This window comes from Periplaneta americana, chromosome 5 (genome assembly GCF_040183065.1).
Source record: "Periplaneta americana isolate PAMFEO1 chromosome 5, P.americana_PAMFEO1_priV1, whole genome shotgun sequence".
Taxonomy (NCBI): Eukaryota; Metazoa; Arthropoda; class Insecta; order Blattodea; family Blattidae; genus Periplaneta; species Periplaneta americana.
In genome coordinates, this window is record NC_091121.1 from 41627085 (window position 1) to 41647526 (window position 20442).

Below are 20442 nucleotides of genomic sequence, written 5' to 3' on the forward strand. Positions count from 1 at the left end.
TCTATTTTTGTGGCAAATGAATACCTGTAATATTAATTCATTTATAGTTTTCTACCCAAGGGCTTGTCGGATTCGGTCTAAGATCGGGTCTTAAAGAAACGCAAATCATTTTCTCCGCGAATAAGTAGTTAACACTTAAATTGGCAATGCGTTCTATAGGATACAACAGGTTAATAGGCTATATGCTATAATTTTAATAGAACAATAGAAAAAAATTGGTAGGAAAATTAAAATTTCGCAATAATAGACTATAATATTGTACAAAATATAAAATATGGACATTGCGATAGTTGTTTTCTTTACAGTCCGACACGGTTTAATAAACTAGTGTGAAAAGTGAAGTTTTTCTAACTTAAGGCAAATACCTTACTATAATCTTCCAATAACTGGAGGCCAATCTCTATTTGTTCAGTAATTCGAAGATTGATTGAAAGAGTTCTTGATTCTACACTGCGACAATTTGTTAACTTAAATGAAAACCAAAGGGGATTTGTATCGCAACCAGGAACATTTATTAATACTGCATTAGTTAATGGGTGCCTCAAGAAAACTAAGCAGGAGAAGAAGGATGTCTCAATAGTTATGTTGGATGTGCGACAGGCCTTTGATTCTATTGGATTAGATCACGTAACTAATTGTCTGAAATCCCTACCTATTCCAGTATCTTTACGAGAATTAGTTCAATCTTTAGTAGTGGGGAACTTTACTCGGATTCACAGTTCCAATCAGATATCTGATCCAATTGTATTGCAGAAAGGAGTTTTCCAAGGATCACCTTTATCCCTATTAATTTTTAATATGTCAATAGATTTTATTCTAAAATAACTTACGGAGAAACAAGTCAGTGATAAATTTGGTTTTGAGGTTTCTGAGAATTTAGACAATCTAACAATGGCTGCCTTTGCTGATGATTTAGTAGTCATAGGGAAGATATTTCAGCTGCTCAGGACCAAGTATTAATGGTGAAGGAGCTTTTAGAAGGCATTGCATTACACATTAATCCAAATAAATCAACTTCCATTAATATTGTAAAAGGAAAATTACGTGAAGAGGATCTGATTCTTTATAAAGATTGCTCCATAAGAGGGATCAAACAAGATGAAACTGTAAGATATTTGGGTGTATCATTCAATGAGGAAATAACATTTGATCGGGAGGCATTTATGTTAAGTCTGAAAAACGATTTGGAAAATTTAGTATCCACATCCATGCTCCGTCCAGATCAAAAGCTCAACATTGTTAACCAGTATATATGGCCTAAATTGATCTACCCATTGCAAATGGCTCCTATCCATCAGTTACCAGGAACATTCTTAGAAGATAGGCTATATGCTATAATTTTAATAGAACAATAGAAAAAAATTGGTAGGAAAATTAAAATTTCGCAATAATAGACTATAATATTGTACAAAATATAAAATATGGACATTGCGATAGTTGTTTTCTTTACAGTCCGACACGGTTTAATAAACTAGTGTGAAAAATGAAGTTTTTCTAACTTAAGGCAAATACCTTACTATAATCTTCCAATAACTGGAGGTCAATCGCTGGCATGAGACCGTAACAGATCCTGTAGGGTCTAATACGTGAGGGATATGATGATGATTCTTAGAAGATATTGACAAGTTAATCCGTAGTTCTGTTAAACAAATGCTTATGTTGCCATCTGATACACCTACTAGTATGTTATATGCAAGCAAAAACTACAGAGGTTTGGGACTAGTCAGAGCATCGTGGGAAGCGTTCTTGCAACACTGCAACATCTGCATCACTTTAATATTAAATGAAAATCCTTATGTAAATAGTATGCGACCTTTGATGTCTGAACTTAATTCTTCCTGTCAACGTCTAAGTCTCCCTTGTCCAGTTGAACTTCGTAAATCTGTGACTAGGAAATTAAGAGAGGAATTAAGAAATGCAGAATTCGAATCATGGAAAGTAATGCCTGGAAGAGGCAGAGGTGTAGAATTGTACAGCCAAGTACCTAAAGCGAACGCCTGGAATTTTAATAAGTCTGGACTATCTACATCTGAATGTGTAACCTGCTTCAAAATGAATGCCAATATAGCAGCAGTTAGAGGAGTACCTGGTCGCTCTTTGGACGGATCCCGGTGCAGACATGGCTGCCCGGAGACTGAAACCCTTGCCCACGTCCAAGGTCAGTGTAACAGAGGTTTACTCCTCCGAAATGCCAGACACCATCATGTTCGATCCTTAATTGCAACTGCTTTAAGAAAAAAGTCTTGGATAGTAGAAGAGGAAGTTTTTTGCCTTGCTACTAATGGCTCCTCTAGACGTATTGACATCATAGCGTATTCCCAGACTACCAAGAAAGGATATATAATTGATCCTACCATAAGGATTGAAACGAGGAGTAGCCAACCGGAGGATGTCAATCAAGAAAAGATCAACATTTATCTGCCAACAGTTGATTACTTCAAGGCAAAATACCAGCTTGAAGACATTGAGGTGATTGGTCCTCTTATTGGAGCTCGTGGTGTGATTCCCAAGTTCTTTGAAAACTTCAGGAAGACTTTTGAACTACCACAGACACTTACTGCTGACATCATAACTTCAGTTTTGAAACGCTCTTGCCAAATTCTGAGTCATCATATTCACTCTGTTTAATTTTTTTTATTCACTTTATATTCATATATGTTTATTTTAATTTTCTTTCTACAAAATTTATGTAAACATTTAATATTGTAAAATTCATGTAGGAAAGTATATTGAGTCCTTCTGGGCTACCTCCAATGGGAGGCAGTTATTATCTTATCTTATCTAGTAGCATTGGCGTGAGTGCGAAATATCGCGGACCTGACATCTAGCGCAGAGGGATGAAATTACGTCCACATATACAAATTAACATAGCGAGATTCGGACTATTGTTTAAACCGTGAGTTACTAATGTGGAATAATATATGAAACACTTAAGAAATGTTGAATAATATTTAATGTAAAATTATTATCTTATATCAAAGCTGCATATTATGAGAAATATTGCATAATAATTCATATTGCTTTCCGTAATTAATTGTTACATATTTTTTCTTTGGTTTAGTGAGACAAAACCAATTCTGATAATAGAAATGAATTTACAATAATGCTTTATATACGCATTGCTGACAACTGCAAAAATAAAATTGATAGTAAATCTGATGCTTGTATAATTAGTAAAGGCATGTGGACAACAATGAAACTCAATTTGATAAAACTTTCAAATTTCCTATACATTTTAATTCCTATTCATTTATTAGGTCTAAATAAAAAAGCTAATTTGTATTTTTCTATCAACATAAAGACGAAGGAATTAGGCCTACTGAAGAATGTTGTTAACTCACGTTTTATGATCCCTCGGAAATCGAAAGTGCGATTTGGAGTAATTTGTAATGCTATAATTTTGTAGCAATTATAAACAGCACATATAAACACTGATATTTTAACACAGCATTAAATAATAAAAATATTAACTAGCCCAGCAACAATATACATTGCAGTTGATTACAGCTTGTTTCGCGAGTATCACCACACCGGCCGCCTAGGTAGCAGCACGTAAAACTGCTAGCTGTCCGGTATTATTATAGTAAGGTATTTGGTTCGACTTCGTATTTCGTGAGGCATTTGTATTGTCTCTACTCTGTCATAGACACAAATCACTGATTATTTGTTTTACCTGCGAGATTGGTAGATTATTCTTTCTCAAACTCCTACTAAAGTCATGTCTCTCGCAGCTGTCCCTGACCCCTGTGGCTTCTGCTTTATCTGCTAGTTTTCGGGTTTGGGATCGGGTGATAATGATAATAATAAGGTATCTCAGGTTTTGGGTCGGGTTCGGGTGTGGTTCAGAACGGACCGGGTCGGGTCGGGTCGTGTCGTGTCAGGTCGGGTCGGGTCCTATCATGTCGGGTCGGTTCGTGTCATGTCGGGTCGTGTCGTGTCGGGTCGGGTCGGGTCGGATCGTGTCGGGTCGTGTCGTGTCGGGTCGGGTCGTGTCGTGTAGGGTCGTGTCGGGTGGGGTCGTGTCGGGTCGGGTTGTGTCGTGTCGTGTCGGGTCGGGTCGGGTCGTGTCGGGTCGTGTTGTGTCGGGTCGGGTCGGGTCGGGTCGTGTCGGGTCGGGTCGTGTCGGGTCGGGTCGGGTCGGGTCGTGTCGGGTCGTGTCGGGTCGGGTCGGGTCGGGTCGGGTCGGGTTGGGTCGTGTCGGGTCGTGTCGGGTCGGGTCGGGTCGAGTCTAAGAATTTCGGCTCATGAAGACCTCTAATATCCGGTGTCATTGAGTCCTTCCAGGTATGTTGGAGCGCGTGTAGCGTGAATGGGCATAACTTATCGCCTTGATGTCTGCGTGTGACAAGTGGGGGCACAAATGGTGTGTCTGTGAGGTATACACTGTACAATTTTTTTCTGGTGTCATCATTTTCACGTACACACGACTGCCGTTAGAGGCGCTACAGCCGTTTATAATCACGGAGGTTCTCTGTGCCGCTACTAATTGTATGTGTTCTAAGAACTTGAGAGAGAAGTCGTACTCACCGCTCGTGCTCGAGCAGCTTGCGGGTGATGGACTCCTTCTTCTTGTCGCGGCGGATCGTCATGTTCTTCTCCAGGTCCTCGCGCTCTTGCTGGTGCCGCAGCGTCATCACCTTCTGCTCGTCCGGTCGCTTCTTCTTCGTCTGCAGTTCCCGTTCGAAGCGGCTCGTCAGCCGCTCCAGTTCCTTCTCCCATTCGTCCTGCACAACAGAGGAGATAGATCATTATTTGACAACCCTTAACAAAATAATAATAATAATAATAATAATAATAATAATAATAATAATAATAATAATAATGAAGTGAAAATGGTTGATCGACTACAATAATTAATTCTGAGATATAAATACTACAAAGAAGGCGTGTACCAATGTGTAGGGTCTATTATTACCACCATCTTAATTGTCGCAATCACCATTATCACATGTAAACCTAATGCCACGAGTGATTCTAAACTTATCGATAAATGCGCGAGTCACTTTATGTGACGAGGGGAGGGTTTATCTAGAGAAGTTCAAAATTACGAGCTGCATTTACTGGCACTATTTCACGAGCTTATTCTTTGATTTAATGAAGTTTATAGTGCTGTTAACCATAAGTGTCATTCTGATAAGTTTAACGTAATATTCAGAATTGAACATAAAAATAGTCATATTTACAAGTAATCATATGAGTCTTTCTAATGTCTGTATAAAATTACCAGGATTTCCAAAGTTAGGAAAATAAAATGTTATAACTAGGGAGAGGAAGTTCATGCATTTGCATATTTGTTCTCTATCGTTGTGTGATTATCTACACGAATCATAAATTTCTGAATACAATGATATTACTTTTATTGTGCATAGAAGTGCATATTTTGCCTTTATTTATAAAAACATCATATTTTAACATTTATGCAGGGAAACTGTATATTATGTATGTTTATTTGCCTTTCCCTCATTTTTAAAAGTGTGTAACCTTGTAAACATGACTAATTTATGTTTATGAATTTTGAACGTAACGATGTCGCCCTCATAGGGAGCCTCTCAAGTTAGCAATTGGTATTCCTTTACCGCAGTCTTTAGCAGATTTCGATAGAACAATATCCAGTTTAACATCAGTTCCAGGAAATGTAGGAGATAAAGTGATCGAGAAAACAGCAAATATTCTTCCCAAATACCCTGGCTATTATCAACTTAAAGAAATTCAAGATATTCTCGAAGAAAAAACACCCCGAAAACCAACAAAATTTTCTACACAACAGGTCATAGCTTTTGTGCAAGCCTCTCTTAGTTCTTGTGACGTAGAACGAAGTTTTTTTGCGCTACAAAGCTATCCTGAGAGACAACAGGCGAAGAATGACAACAGAAGACATACGTCGCTGCTTAGTTATGAACTGTAACAGCATAAATGCAGCATTCAGCAATGAGGCGAGCACTTCAAAATCCATAGACTAAACGTAAGTTACCTATGCCTTATTATGCTGTTGAAATAATCTCAGACTGATAATGCATACTTTGTAGTATATTTATCTATTTTTACGGCATAAATGCGTACATATTCTTCACGTTTTAGGGCATGAACTTCCTTTCCGTGGTTATAACTAACACGCACTATGTATTCGAGAAGTAATCAGTAGAAAAATATCTCAAGTAAGTAATTCAGAGTCTGAATTCATGCATATTGCGCAAAGAAAAATGCTTTTTGTAGTATCAGTATTTCACATAACTATTAGCAAGAAGAACACACACAAAAAAAGAGAGTAAATAAACCGCATTGTTATTCGATACGCATTTGTTTAGTGATGTGATCACAATAAGTAATTACAATACTTCGGAATGTTGTTTGTTATGCTGCTAAATAAGTGGGCTAGATAAAGGTGTTTTATCTAGAGACTGCCAATCAGATAAGTGTAACAAGCAAGCGGAAGTGTGCGATATTGCAAATCGAACGCTGTACTCACCCGGAATTCCTCTCGCATCCGCTTGTCCTCTTCCTCCCTCTGCCGCGCGAACTTCCGGTAGAGGTCGTCCTCCTCCTTCCGGTGTTTCATCTCCAGTTGCGTTTGCTCATCCTTGTCCTGGAAAGAAAAGAAGTCTCGAGTTAATATAACAGCAAGTTACTTTAAATTTCTATATAAGCAATATCAATTTATTATCGTTAAATTAAGGTGGAATAGCCATGTCAGTTATGTATGTAAAAGAATTTCTAGAGTAATTTATCTCTTGAGAAATATCATGTACAAGATTCCCAAACATTATTTAAAACAAGTATACTATGCACTATTGGAAAGTGTTATTAGATATGGATTACTTTTATATGGAAATAGTTCTGACCTTCCAAATATTCTGTTACTGCAGAAAAAGACAGTTCGTATTATAACAACGTCACCACCCAGACTATCATGTAGATCTCTTTTCAAAAATGAAAAGATTATGACAGTCTACAATCTATATATTTTTGAACTTTTAATGTATGTAAACAAGGATATTACTAATTATACAAGTATAGTAGATCTGCATCGCTATGAAACAAGAAATAATGATCAATTAAATGTACCACATATTGCAAAAAACACAATCAAGCTATGTAATTACTGCAATAGAAGTATATAATAAGATACCTACAAATATAAGGGCACTTAATGAAACACAATTTAAATTTCAGATTAAGAGATGGCTACAAAATAATCCCTTTTATAATATGAATGAATTTTTTGAAAATGATGTAGTATTTTAGTTAAATTTTATTAGTTTTTACTCTTTTAATATTTTAAATATTGACACATTGTTTTTTTATATTATCACATTGACGAGGCCTCTTGTATTCTTGTACCTTCAGGCAAATAAATAATATGAATATGAATATAAATTTTAAATATTTTTATACATTACTGGTACCTAAAGCTTCGGACTCATAAATACCACTCACGTCATCTATCGGACTTTGACAATCATTGCATATATAGGGCGCACAATGAGTAGAGCATGTCTAAGTGCAAAGACCCGTCCCAGTTTCGGCCCTCGAAAATCCAAGCTAGAAGTGTCGATTTCTGGACCATAGTGAAACGAGAAGGATTGGGTTGATTAGAAAAATCCACGACACCATTGGAAATCGAACTCACCACCTTCAAATTTATAGCGTAGAGTCTTAATCACAACGCTACGGCATGCCTCTTCTACTACTAATATTATTTGTTAGAATGAAGCCTATTTAGGTCAAGATCAAAAGACAACCAGATGATCAACTTGCGCGACCCATGAGTCTGTTTTGAAGTTAAATATTGTCAATGTCATAATACTATATAAATAAGAGTATAAATAAATTTATTATTATTATTATTATTATTATTATTATTATTATTATTATTATTATTATTATTATTATTATTATTATTATTATTATTGGGCAGGGCATGTAGCACGTATGGGCGAATCCATAAATGCGTATAGAGTGATAGTTGGGAGGCCGGAGGGAAAAAGACCTTTAGGGAGGCCGAGACTTAGATGGGAAGATAATATTAAAATGGATTTGAGGGAGGTGGGATATGATGATAGAGAATGGATTAATCTTGCTCAGGATAGGGACCAATGGCGGGCTTATGTGAGGGCGGCAATAAACCTCCGGGTTCCTTAAAAGCCAGTAAGTAAGTATTATTATTATTATTATTATTATTATTATTATTATTATTATTATTAATTACTTACTTACTTACTTACTTACTGGCTTTTAAGAAACCCGGAGGTTCATTGCCGCCCTCATATAAGCCTGCCATTGGTCCCTATTCTGAGCAAGATTAATCCAGTCTCTATCATCATATCCCACCTCCCTCAAATCCATTTTTTTAAATGAAATAGACTATTTTAATTAACACTTTTTAATTTTATTGTTACGGGAAGCTACGGCGACCCATCCCAAAAGCCACGGCAACCCGTAGGTTTAAGAATTCTGGAATAAAGACACTTGAAGACCCCACAAAACATGGATAAATCAATTTAGGTGAATCAGGCAACATTACCAAATGCATGAAAAGGAAGATAATTATTTAATTGATACTGTTATGCATCTTCTACAAAACATCGTCGTAAATGTAGTACAAATTAATGAAGTGGAACTCAAGTCTCATTTCCGGTGAAAAGAACAAGATGAAGATATGCCTTTAATATGTGTGTAAGTAAGTGAATAACAATCGCTTTCGCACTTTTCTTTTTAGGTAGGACTAACTGTATCTTTGTGTGCCTCTGAAACGTGATTTGGTAATGAAGTGTATCTTATTTACTTATTCAAGATATTATAAACGTAATTACAGGTTGGGGAAGTTTCATTATTATAGCTTGCTTCAGAGATCATCTCATAATTATGGTTTTCTGCTTTGCGTCCTTAGAATCATTGGAAAGTAAAGAACGTAATTATTGCACTGTATAATGTTTCACTTATACACACGCGTTGAAGTCTCCAAGTTTTATGCTACAGAACATTTCATTGCAGGTTTATTCAGACAAACAAATGAAAAAAAAAATCATACTATAATGCTTTCGATTTGAAATGTACATCTCTGGTTATGAATGAATAAAAAAAAAATGTGTGGTATCAGGCATACACAGATACGTACAATACGTCACCCAGTTTCGGGAATGAAACTATAGTTATATTGTTGGTTATTAATGGAGAAAAATTCGCTTCGGCACCAGGAATCGAACTCGTCTACCAACTGGGGCTCTAACCACTGAGCTACGTCGAGGCTCAATCACCGGCACCGGATCGAATCTTTCTACTTTGGTACTTTCCCTTAGCGGCCTTACTTCATGTTCGACATATATATTGATTAAGCCTCGGTGTAGCTCAGTGATCGAGCCCCCAGTTAGTAGAACTGGGGATCCCGGGTTCGATCCCTGGCGCCGGAGCGAATGTTTCTCCATTAATAACCAATGTTAACGATAATAGATATTTCTGTAGAACCAAAAAGTAATCTTTATGTAGATATACAGTTATATTGGTTTCAATGTTTTATTTTTATTTCAGTTTACAAACGAAGAGGATGAGTCTATGATAAAAGGAATAATTTTGTTATTGAAAGTCATGCGATATATTTTCTCTTCATATGAAGCGACATTCCGAAAATAGTCCTAGATCATAGCAAAATTTTTCTTTAGTCCTATGGTTCACTCAAAGTGCATTGAACGTGTCTATTAACATTTAATATTGTAGAACTCGCGATTACAAATCAAACGAGTGGTCGCACAGATCTGTAGTGCTCTCGATGACTAGATATTTTTGAGAGAGAGACAGGGCGACACGGATAATTTTATACGTAACTTCTGCGTCCTTGTGACCGGCGCGAGGGGAGATAGCGTCTTGTGCGTGGTCACACCACAGTCTAATATATACAGTCACGAAGCTCAATACGTAGTAAATATGCATCCATAGATAGTTGCTAACCACTAGGATCGCTAATATCGCCTCATTACAGACCCTCACAACTCAAGCTTCATGACTGTATATACTAGACTGTGGTCACACGTTACATTGATTCATGACAACTACAAATAGCATTAGCATCGGGCTGTGGCTGATAGTATTACAATAATCCTCCCCTGAGCACGAGAACTCTCTCTTTCAGGGGAGTGCTAGAATTTTGTTAATTTACAATTTCTTTGCATTGTATTTTTCTATTATTATTATTATTATTATTATTATTATTATTATTATTAGTAGTAGTAGTAGTAGTAGTAGTAGTAGTAGTAGTAGTAGTAGTAGTAGTAGTAGTAGTAGTAGTAGTAAGCATTTTAAATTGTGTAATTTTTTCTTTTTGGATTACGTAACGGGTGCTCATACTCGTTGGTAGCCATTCTTCCTCAACAATTAAATCTATAATCATTTTCTTTCCAGAGCATGGAGTTTTCAATACACATTCACATGTATTGTCGCCTCTCCCTTTTTTACTACGTCGTGTTATCACAATTCCTTTTATTTAACTAAATTGTCCGATTAGCCGTACCGCGCCGCCTCTTTCAGTAATATCTCGTCATTGAGAGCAGCTTCAGATCTGTGCGGCTACTCGATTCATTTCTAATCGTGAGTTCTGCAATATTAAAGTGATGATAGACATTTACTATAAACTTTGAGAGAACAATAGTGAAAAAATTTTTGTGAGCTGGGACTAATTACGGAATGTCCTATGAGGAGAAAATATATTGCATGTCCTCCATTAATTACTTCTCTTATTTTTATTTTATTGGCTTATTTTACGGCGCTGTATCAACACCTAGCTTATTCAGCGTCTGAATGAAATGAAGGTGATAATGCTGGTGAAATGAGTCCGGGGTCCAGCACCGAAAGTTACCCAGCATTTGCTCGTATTGGGTTGAGGGAAAATCCCGGAAAAAAACCTCAACCAGGTAACTTGCCCCGACCGAGATTCGAACCCGGGCCACCTAGTTTTGCGGCCAGACGCGCTGACCGTTACTCCACAGGTGTGGACTACTTCTCTCTCCATTTGTACACCGAAAAAAAAGTAAAATATTAAAACCAACACTAGTGTAGTTTCATTCTTGAAACTGGGTTTTGTGTTCTATGTGATCCCTGATATAGCGCAGAATTAAAAAAAAAACTTCAATTGTGTAAATAAACAAAATGAAAAAGTATATATAGGCCTAAATAAACTATACTACGTTCTTTTGATTCACTTCACAAAGTCTTATCAACCTTAATTGAAAAATAATTTGCTGAAATTGCCCAACATTTATAATACTTTAAAGTGCAAGAAGTTTGTTTTCTCGAGGAATATTTTTTCTAACTACTCAGTTTTGTATACAGAATGTTTCAAAAGTGATGGCCAATAATTTACAGATGAGAAGTACACACTAATCCAAGCAAAAAAGCTCTAATTCACATTTGTCCGCAAATTAACCGTTGTCGAGGTAATGCACATTTTCTGTCGAGATTCCTCGCTAACTAAGAGCAGACGTGCAGAATCCCTAACTGAATTCTACCTAGAGCAAGTGTTCAAATTGCTCCCCATGCATCTGAACACAGCGTTGTGCTTTTCTCTGTAGAGATCTGCGACTCCTTTCGGGCAGTCCTGGATCATTTCTTATTTGCTGAAAGACACATTCAATCCAAAACCGCAATTCCTGAATTTTGTTAACCTCAGAAGTGTAAGCCAGACATTTTACATGACCCCAAACACATAAATATAATCGGATTTAAGTCTGGTGACCTAGGAGACCAAGGTACAGGTCCTTCTCTGCTTAGAGATACATCGCATGAATTATTAACTTGCTAAACAATGTTTATTTGAGCTTCTTTGCTTCTTTCAGTTTGTTCTTTTCATTTATAAATTACTGATCATCACTTCTGTACAGATATGTTGAGTATGACTAATACCAGGCGCGGCTCCCTAAGGTTGTAGCAAGTTTGCGCTACACCTAAAAAACATTTACGGATATTTTGGTTTAAAATACAAGTTAAATTATTGTGGTCTAACAAGTAAGTACACGATTAGTATGATCAGCTGTAGTAAGTTTCTCATCCAAGTATAATCGTTTGTAGGAGCCTCATCGTTGACTTGCCAAAGTAAACGACCGTACTTCTTATGGAGACTGGCTTGATCTTGGTTATCTCTTCGGGGCGAGGGGATGAGAGGGGTGTTGTCCAGCGTGGATTTTAAATTGTTGATAAACGAACAGGGAGGTAAACAGATGGCAGTAGCTCAAAGAGGGTGAGCTTGTATTTTATTGGTATTTTTGCTTTCCGTTTCACTAGCAGTTACTTGAGTCGAGTTGGTTGAGAGCACGTGGTGGCGCGTAAGAAGTTGTTTTAATAAATTGTGTTGTTTGTGTTATTCTACTATATTAAATAGACCATAGTTAAGATTAATACAATTCAATCTTTAATAGAACATCCATTTTCATCGCGCAGCTTAGAAGAGAAGTGTGAGATTACTTGGTAGGTCGACTCCGAACCTTGAAACTTCGCAGTGCGTGAAAACCAAAACCAGATCGTTTAACAGAAAATTAAATTCTGACGCGTAGGCTACGAGAAGTTTCAGTGGTTATGTGGCTGTCAAATAAGAAAATCTTTGTCCTGTTTTCCTTGTGTTTTGTTCGGAGGAGAGTAGGAAAACATCTTTCAGCCTCTGAAGTCGTCATAGGGATTGTTAGTAAAATTTCTAGTAATTTTGTACACTAGCCGAAAGTTGAACATAAATTGTCTCTGAAAAATTCCATTAGAGACACACACAGCCTGAAATCTTTGTGAACTCGTCAGTGCCATAAATAACTGAAAGTTCAGTGCGAATATTCCTTTCATTTATAAACGGATACGCTCTAATGACACTACGAAGAGACTCTTCTGGGAAAACACTGTGGAAATAAATAGGTAAGTTTTTGAAAATTTTTACGACTGTAGCATGATAAGCCTAATATTTTGTAGTAAGAAAGTAAACGAACAAAATTTTGAAGCACCAGCCGCCATTGACTAATACTGAATGAGCCGAAGAAGACGTCTTTCAGTTCCTAAACATTAAATTCTAAACACCCTGTATTCACTGGATTTACGCAACCTCATAAATTAAAGCAAAAAAGCGAGCACATACATTGATGTGAAGGCGGAAAGTTTAAACAGGAGTGAGACGTACTGTCTTAGCTTCGTGTTTGGCAACGAAGAAGAAGAAATCGACATACATAACGAAACGTGGACACTGCGTTACAGGTGCGTTGGCTCTACCCGTGGCATCATTTAAAGGAATAAATTCTAGAGAACTCACTTTCTACAAATTCCACCGTGGACTACGCCCTGGCCGCGTGAATAGCGGGTCACAGCGACCAGGCCCGGCGCGGCGGTCTCGTAATTAGCCTTATGGCACACGGGTGATACGGCGTGTTAAAAGGAAAGTTTGACAACGCACAAACATGATTTCGTCATATATGTTTCTTGGAACTAGTCATTCGACAACCGGAACATGTTTCACTAATAATTCAATGCTTTCAAACTGCAGATAATATGATTTCAATGGCAGAGCTAGTGTGAAGGCATACGAGAACTTTGCCAAGTGGAATTTCATAAAGATTCACCATCAAAACTTGCAATATTACTCTTTACGAAAAAATTCAGGCGAAATGACTCAGTGTTGTGTTAAAGCAGTGATGTCAACTGATGCCCACAGGAGCAAGCGCGCGCTTTAGAGCCCAGGAGAGCCTGAGCGCTTTACAGCGGAAAGGAAAGAGACAAACGAAAGAGGTAGTATAGTCCGACCATCGGTTCTGTGCCCCCGTAAGATATGCGAACTGAACCCTAATTCCTTTTCAGCCTCGGCAATTCATTTCTCCCCCTGTATTCCTATTTCTCTCTTTTCTATCCCTCTCTCTTTCTCTCCCCCACTACTAAGCAATTTTGAGCCTTCTTGCGGGACAGTTTATTTGCACTTGCAGTCCAGTGTTGTCAACTCAACATGAATACTGTAGCACGGAGTGGTGAAAGAAATATTATTAAGCAAGTAATAGCATTTTGCATAGGTCAATCAGCGTCATTAGACATACTTAAATTAAATTATGAATAAGTAATAATTAACCTTACAGTATTATAAGCAATATTCAAGAGACATGACACTATTTGACGGAAGTTTGGCAACATCCCTATTCGGCAAGGTTCGTGGCCTGCTATTTGACGTAGTGGGAGAGAAACGGGTGGAATGGGGTGAGTAGAGGCGTTAACTTTTCCAAGAACGACGACAGCGCTGAAGGGGCATAGATCCGATGGTACGACAATATATGCCGCTTGGTCGAGCTATATACAGGGATGGCCAGCACTGATTCAATAGATAAAGGGAAAATAACTTATTAAAACTGTATCCATGTTAATTTTTATATTTGTCTGAGAAGTATAAGTGCATTATAAGAATGTAAGTTTTAATTTTAATGCTCATTTTTCACAAGTTTGTTTTTTTATTCAAAAGGAATATTTTCTCAATTTTTTTACATAAAGGTGAAATTTTCAGATATGTTTGTTTAGTAGCCTTACAGGTACTGAAACAACAAAGTTTTCGTAAATCTAATATATCGTAAATACGTATTACTGAAGATAGTGTATTAACATGTTTGAAAATATTCCCATGGAAAATGTTTGTAAGGAAATGAATTAACAAAGCAAATACTGTTACATCACAAACAAAAGATATGTGCCTATGTGTTGGTAAAATGTCAGCTCTATAGCTTCAGCAGATTTCCAGATAATTTAATATTCTGGTAACAGAAAGTTGCGCACCAATATCACCTAACAGCATAACGCGATAAGAGTTTTATTATGTAATATTAGTTACAGTTAGAACATATACCTAGACAACTTTGCTTTGTACTATAATATTGTTTTGATTACTTTTATAAGGCTAAAGATACCATCAATATCAATTTCAACTTATGTCATATTCAGCGTCTTTCTTTGGGGTAACACTTTCTTTATGAATTATGTGTTTAATTCACTTAGTACAGTATAGTTGTAGTTACTATGACATTTTTGTGAATATTCCTTCTTTAGCCTATTCTTTATTATGCTATTAACGTTTAAAACACAACTGCAATATTAGGCTAGGAAATAGGTGTTAGTACTTTTGTTTTAGAGACAATATAGCAAATAACAAAGAGAAAGAAGCCATATAAAAATAACGACATAAAATTTCACGTTCCGTTTGAAGTTTGTGCATCACTGTTTTCTTAATCCAACAGGCTGCTTATTCCTCCTAGCATACCTAGCGCTTAATGCCCGCCAAGGTCAGAAAAATGCGCTTGCTTTGACATCACTGTGTTAAAGCAAAAGATGAAGTTGGTGGAGAAAAACAGGAACAGAAAATGCACGTATGTGTATGTGTATGATGTTTGGAAATGTTATGCATTCTTATAAGAAAAAAACAGAGACGGATAGCCAGGGAATTACATCTGAAGACAACGCCATTTCAATGAGTGAGTCATATGTTGGATACGTATTCGTACCGCATACTATTGGTCACCGTCTGCAAGCACATAATTTTTTTAAATAGCCTATTTAAATACACTTTATTACAATTATTACGCTCAGGAAATTTAGAAAAAAATACATTAAAATTATTATATATTGTATATCAAACAAGACTGAACATGTCAAATATTTAAACAAAACAGAAATATAAATTAAATAATTTACCTTCGTATGAGCAAACGCTTGTGGTCTGGAGTTCAAAACCTAATTGTAGACAAACAGAAAGATGGAAGACAAAATAAACAATATAAGGAATAAAATAGCACAGATTACAAAAACAAGAGCCTATATGATAAAGAACAATCACAACTGAAAACGTTTATAACCAATATTCACAAATATAAGACTAATATTAAGCAATTAATTATCTAACCCTACGTTAAGTTCTATATTTAAATCAAAGGCATCCTTAGAAAGTAGAATCATCTATGAATCTTGCATTTCTTATTTTAGCAAGCAGTATAACATCATGGCTAATCGTTGGTCAGTACATGGACTTCTTTTTGGAGTTCGTGGTACCATCTCCAAATACACCTAGCCTATAACCTTTTAAAATCAAAGGGATTCACATTTTACAATGTTGAAAAAATCCTTAAAGAAATTCTAAAGGACTCAATTCAAATTTTGCAGTTCCATCTCTATTTCAAGTAATATGATTCACTTCAATTTTCTTTTGAAATTTATTGTATGTATTTTCATTGTAAACTTTTATATAATGTATTTCTTTTCTAGATCCTTCTGGTCACCCTTATTGAAGGGCAGATGGTTTTATTTTATAAATCCGATGTGTGTAATTATGCAACAAAAATCAATTTCTTTGAAGCAACAAACTGGCCATGTGATTAATTATGTTTACATTTTACATTAGAGACAAAATTAAGAAGACATATTTAGAAGCTATTTAAAGAAGACTGTACAGCGCCGTAGAGTTGTGGTCTAAGGCATCATGCCTACGACTCGCGTTAACGGAATGCTGGTTCGAGTCCTCATGCGAAAGGAATTTTCTCATGAAATTTTGGCCAGTGTATGGGACCGGTGCCCACCCAGCATCGCGATGTATTTGAGGAACTACAATAGGTAGCGAAATCCGGTTAAGAAAGTCAGCTGTAACGGTTGGCTGATTGGATGATTGTTCACCTCTGCTGAAGCATGTGGACTTGAGATCAGCAACCGACTGATCGGCCGTGGCCCTTCATGGGCTGTCACGCCACAGATTGTTATTGATTATCTTATTATTTATAGAAGGTTCCCGTTTTATATTCTTGATTTCAAATAACCTATTAATTCCACACTAAAATTATTCGAATAGTACAACTTTGATAATATAATTTCCTTTCAATTGATTTAGACCCATGTAATAACTTAAAAGAAAACGAAAGACCCCAGAAAACCTGCCACAAATTATTTGTCTTCAGCACAATTGCATAATTCGCTGTGTGTTTTTGGCTGGGGAATTCGACACTGTAAGACTTTTGATAACAGCGCGCCTTAGGGCAGAAAGTACACAAGGAAAGTAAATGTAACGTTGCGTGTTATGCTACTAATCTTCATCCATCCGACAGATATCTTTGTCGAACAGGAAGACTTGAAACAAGTTAAATTACTACCAAGAGATGACAGTGAAAACGATATCTGAAGAACACGCATACGCACAAAAATGTTGTCGCCCTGCAGACATAACTTTCCTCATTATCACCGGATTACGTTACTCAACTCCACTTGAACTTCCTTCTACTCGCGGTCTACTGGCTTTCTCTGCAGCAGTGGATGCCGGTGAAGATTAAGATAATGAGGCTCCATACACTCTACTGAGCATCCTCTTGTAATTATAAAATGTCAACCCTTGGTATAATCACATTGTAATTCCACCAGATGAAAACAAATATAAATAGATAGGTAGATAAATAGATACATAGATAGATAAATAGATAGACAGACAGGCAGACAGAGATATAGATGTATAAATAAATAACTAAACAGATAAATAAATAAATAAATAAATAAATAAATAAATAAATAAATAAATAAATAAATAAATAAACCTATACTTCGTTATATACTTTTCTGTTAATGTGCCGAAGAAATGCATCTCCATCTTCGTTCTTGTCATCTTCGTTTCATCTATATCATCTTCGTGTCGTCTTCATCATCTTCGTGTTATCTACATCATCGTTCAGTCGTCTTCATCATTTTCATGTTGTCTTCATCATCTTTGTATCGTCTTCATCATTTTTGTGTTGTCTTCATCATCTTTGTGACGTCTTCATCATCTTCGTGTTATCTTCATCATCGTCGTGTTGTCTTCATTATCGTCGTGTTATCTTCATCATCGTCGTGTTATCTTCATCATCTTTGTGTTGTCTTCATCATCTTTGTGTCGTCTTCATCATCTTCGTGTTATCTTCATCATTGTCGTGTTATCTTCATCATCTTTTTGTTGTCTTCATCATTTTTGTGTCGTCTTCATCATCTTTGTGTCATCTTCATCATCTTCGTGTTATCTTCATCATCGTCGTGTTGTCTTCATTATCGTCGTGTTATCTTCATCATCGTCGTGTTATCTTCATCATCTTTGTGTTGTCTTCATCATCGTCGTGTTGTCTTCATTATCGTCGTGTTATCTTCATCATCGTCGTGTTATCTTCATCATCTTTGTGTTGTCTTCATCATCTTTGTGTCGTCTTCATCATCTTTGTGTCGTCTTCATCATCTTTGTGTTATCTTCATCATCGTCGTGTTATCTTCATCATCGTCGTGTTATCTTCATCATCTTTGTGTCGTCTTCATCATCTTTGTGTCGTCTTCATCATCTTTGTGTCGTCTTCATCATCTTTGTGTCGTCTTCGTCATCTTTGTGTCGTCTTCATCATCTTCGTGTTATCTTCATCATCTTCGTGTTATCTTCATCATCGTCGTGTTATCTTCATCATCTTTGTGTTGTCTTCATCATCTTTGTGTCGTCTTCGTCATCTTTGTGCCGTCTTCATCATCTTTGCGTCGTCTTCATCATCTTCGTGTTATCTCCATCATCGTCAAGTTATATTCATCATCTTTGTGTTGTCTTGATCATCTTTGTGCCGTCTTCATCATTTTTTTGTTGTCTTCATCATCTTTGTGTTGTCTTCATCATCTTTGTGTCGTCTTCGTCATCTTTGTGTTGTCTTCATCTTCTTTGTGTTGTCTTCATCATCTTTGTGTCGTCTTCATCATCTTTGTGTTGTCTTCATCATCTTCGTGTTATCTTCATCATCGTCGTGTTATCTTCATCATCTTTGTGTTGTCTTCATCATCTTTGTGTTGTCTTCATCATCTTTGTGTCGTCTTCATCATCTTTGTGTCGTCTTCATCATCTTTGTGTCGTCTTCATCATCTTCGTGTTATCTTCATCATTGTCGTGTTATCTTCATCATCTTTGTGTTGTCTTCATCAACTTCGTGTTACCTTCATCATCGTCGTGTTATCTTCATCATCTTTGTGTCGTCTTCATCATCTTCGTGTTATCTTCATCATTGTCGTGTTATCTTCATCATCTTTGTGTTGTCTTCATCAACTTCGTGTTATCTTCATCATTGTCGTGTTATCTTCATCATCTTTGTGTTGTCTTCATCAACTTCGTGTTACCTTCATCATCGTCGTGTTATCTTCATCATCTTTGTGTTGTCTTCATCATCTTTGTGTCGTCTTCATCATCTTCGTGTTATCTTCATCATCGTCGTGTTATCTTCATGATCTTTGTGTCGTCTTCATCATTTTCGTGTTATCTTCATCATCGCCGTGTTATCTTCATCATCTTTGCGTTGTCTTCATCATCTTTGTGTTGTCTTCATCATCTTTGTGTTGTCTTCATCATCTTTGTATCATCGTCATCTTCACGTCTGCACCTTTCTTCTTACATACATTTTGTTGGCCGTAATAATAACAATCGATTCGTGTGTAACCTATCCTCATTAAACTTAACGACAATATTCACGTCAGACAGGAGGAAGTGATTCAAAATTTATATATTATAAAGCGCACTGCACTTTTCTTCTTACCTACATTTTGCTGACTGTAACAATAACAATCAATCGGTATGTGACGGATTTTAATTAAACACATGGCAACATTCACGTCGACAAGAGTACGGTAAGTAATTCAAATTTTGTATATCATAACAACGCACGGGGAGCGTTAAGGAGTTAACGTTATAAGCCGGAAGATTGCAGGTTCGATTTCCGATGGGACCATGGATTTTCTCCAGTGATATAATCCTTCCAGTCGCACTATAGTCCTGGCGTTTTACTCTGTCAGAAATGAGTACCAGTTGCATTTCCTTGGCCGTAAAGGCGTCGGGCATGTAGGACTGATGTCCCTACTGCTATTAGTGCTGATTGTACATGTGGGATCCCTAACACCCTGCTACACTGTGGGCTCCTTGGTCTGTAATACGGATGACTTTAGATTTTTACCTTTATGAAAAGCACTACATTTTTCTTCTTATAGCCACGTTGTTGAGTGTAATAATAACAATCGATCCGTAGGTAACCATAGCAACAGTAATAGCACAAAATGTTAGGTTAATAAATTATTCTTCAATTTAGTGACTGTTTCTCATGTCTATTTTATTGCAAATATAGTTATAATAATTTAAACTCATCTCGACTTTACGGACACAGTACCTAAATGTATAGGACTATATAACAAAATTAAAACAAATATAAAGAATTATTTAAATTTAAATTATGGTTTATTTAACGACGCTCACAACTGCCAAGGTCCTATCAGCGTCGCCGGTGTACCGGAATTTTGTTCCGCAGGAGTTCTTTTACATGCTGACATGAACTTGTCGCATTTAAGCACACTTAAATGCCATCGACCTGGGCCGGGATCTAACCCGCAACCTTGAGCACAGAAGGCTAGCTCTATACTGACTGCGCTACCCAGGCCGAC

At 36.7% G+C, this 20442-nt stretch overlaps 2 protein-coding genes across 2 annotated transcripts in view; one reads left to right on the top strand and one right to left on the bottom strand.

Annotated features, from left to right (window-relative positions):
- Hil (peptidase hillarin) overlaps positions 1 to 20442 on the bottom strand; it is a 233271-nt gene that overhangs the window by 66489 nt on the left and 146340 nt on the right. The window contains exons 2-3 of the mRNA XM_069825515.1: positions 6467 to 6583; positions 4528 to 4724 (exon numbers count right to left, since the gene is read on the bottom strand). Coding sequence (XP_069681616.1) covers positions 4528 to 4724; positions 6467 to 6583 — 314 coding nt within the window. The remainder of the gene's footprint in view (positions 1 to 4527; positions 4725 to 6466; positions 6584 to 20442) is intronic.
- The window catches only part of LOC138699545 (leptin receptor gene-related protein), a 422899-nt gene continuing 417762 nt past the window's right edge, over positions 15306 to 20442 (top strand). The window contains exon 1 of the mRNA XM_069825521.1: positions 15306 to 15310. The gene's annotated coding sequence lies outside the window, so the exon portion shown is untranslated. The remainder of the gene's footprint in view (positions 15311 to 20442) is intronic.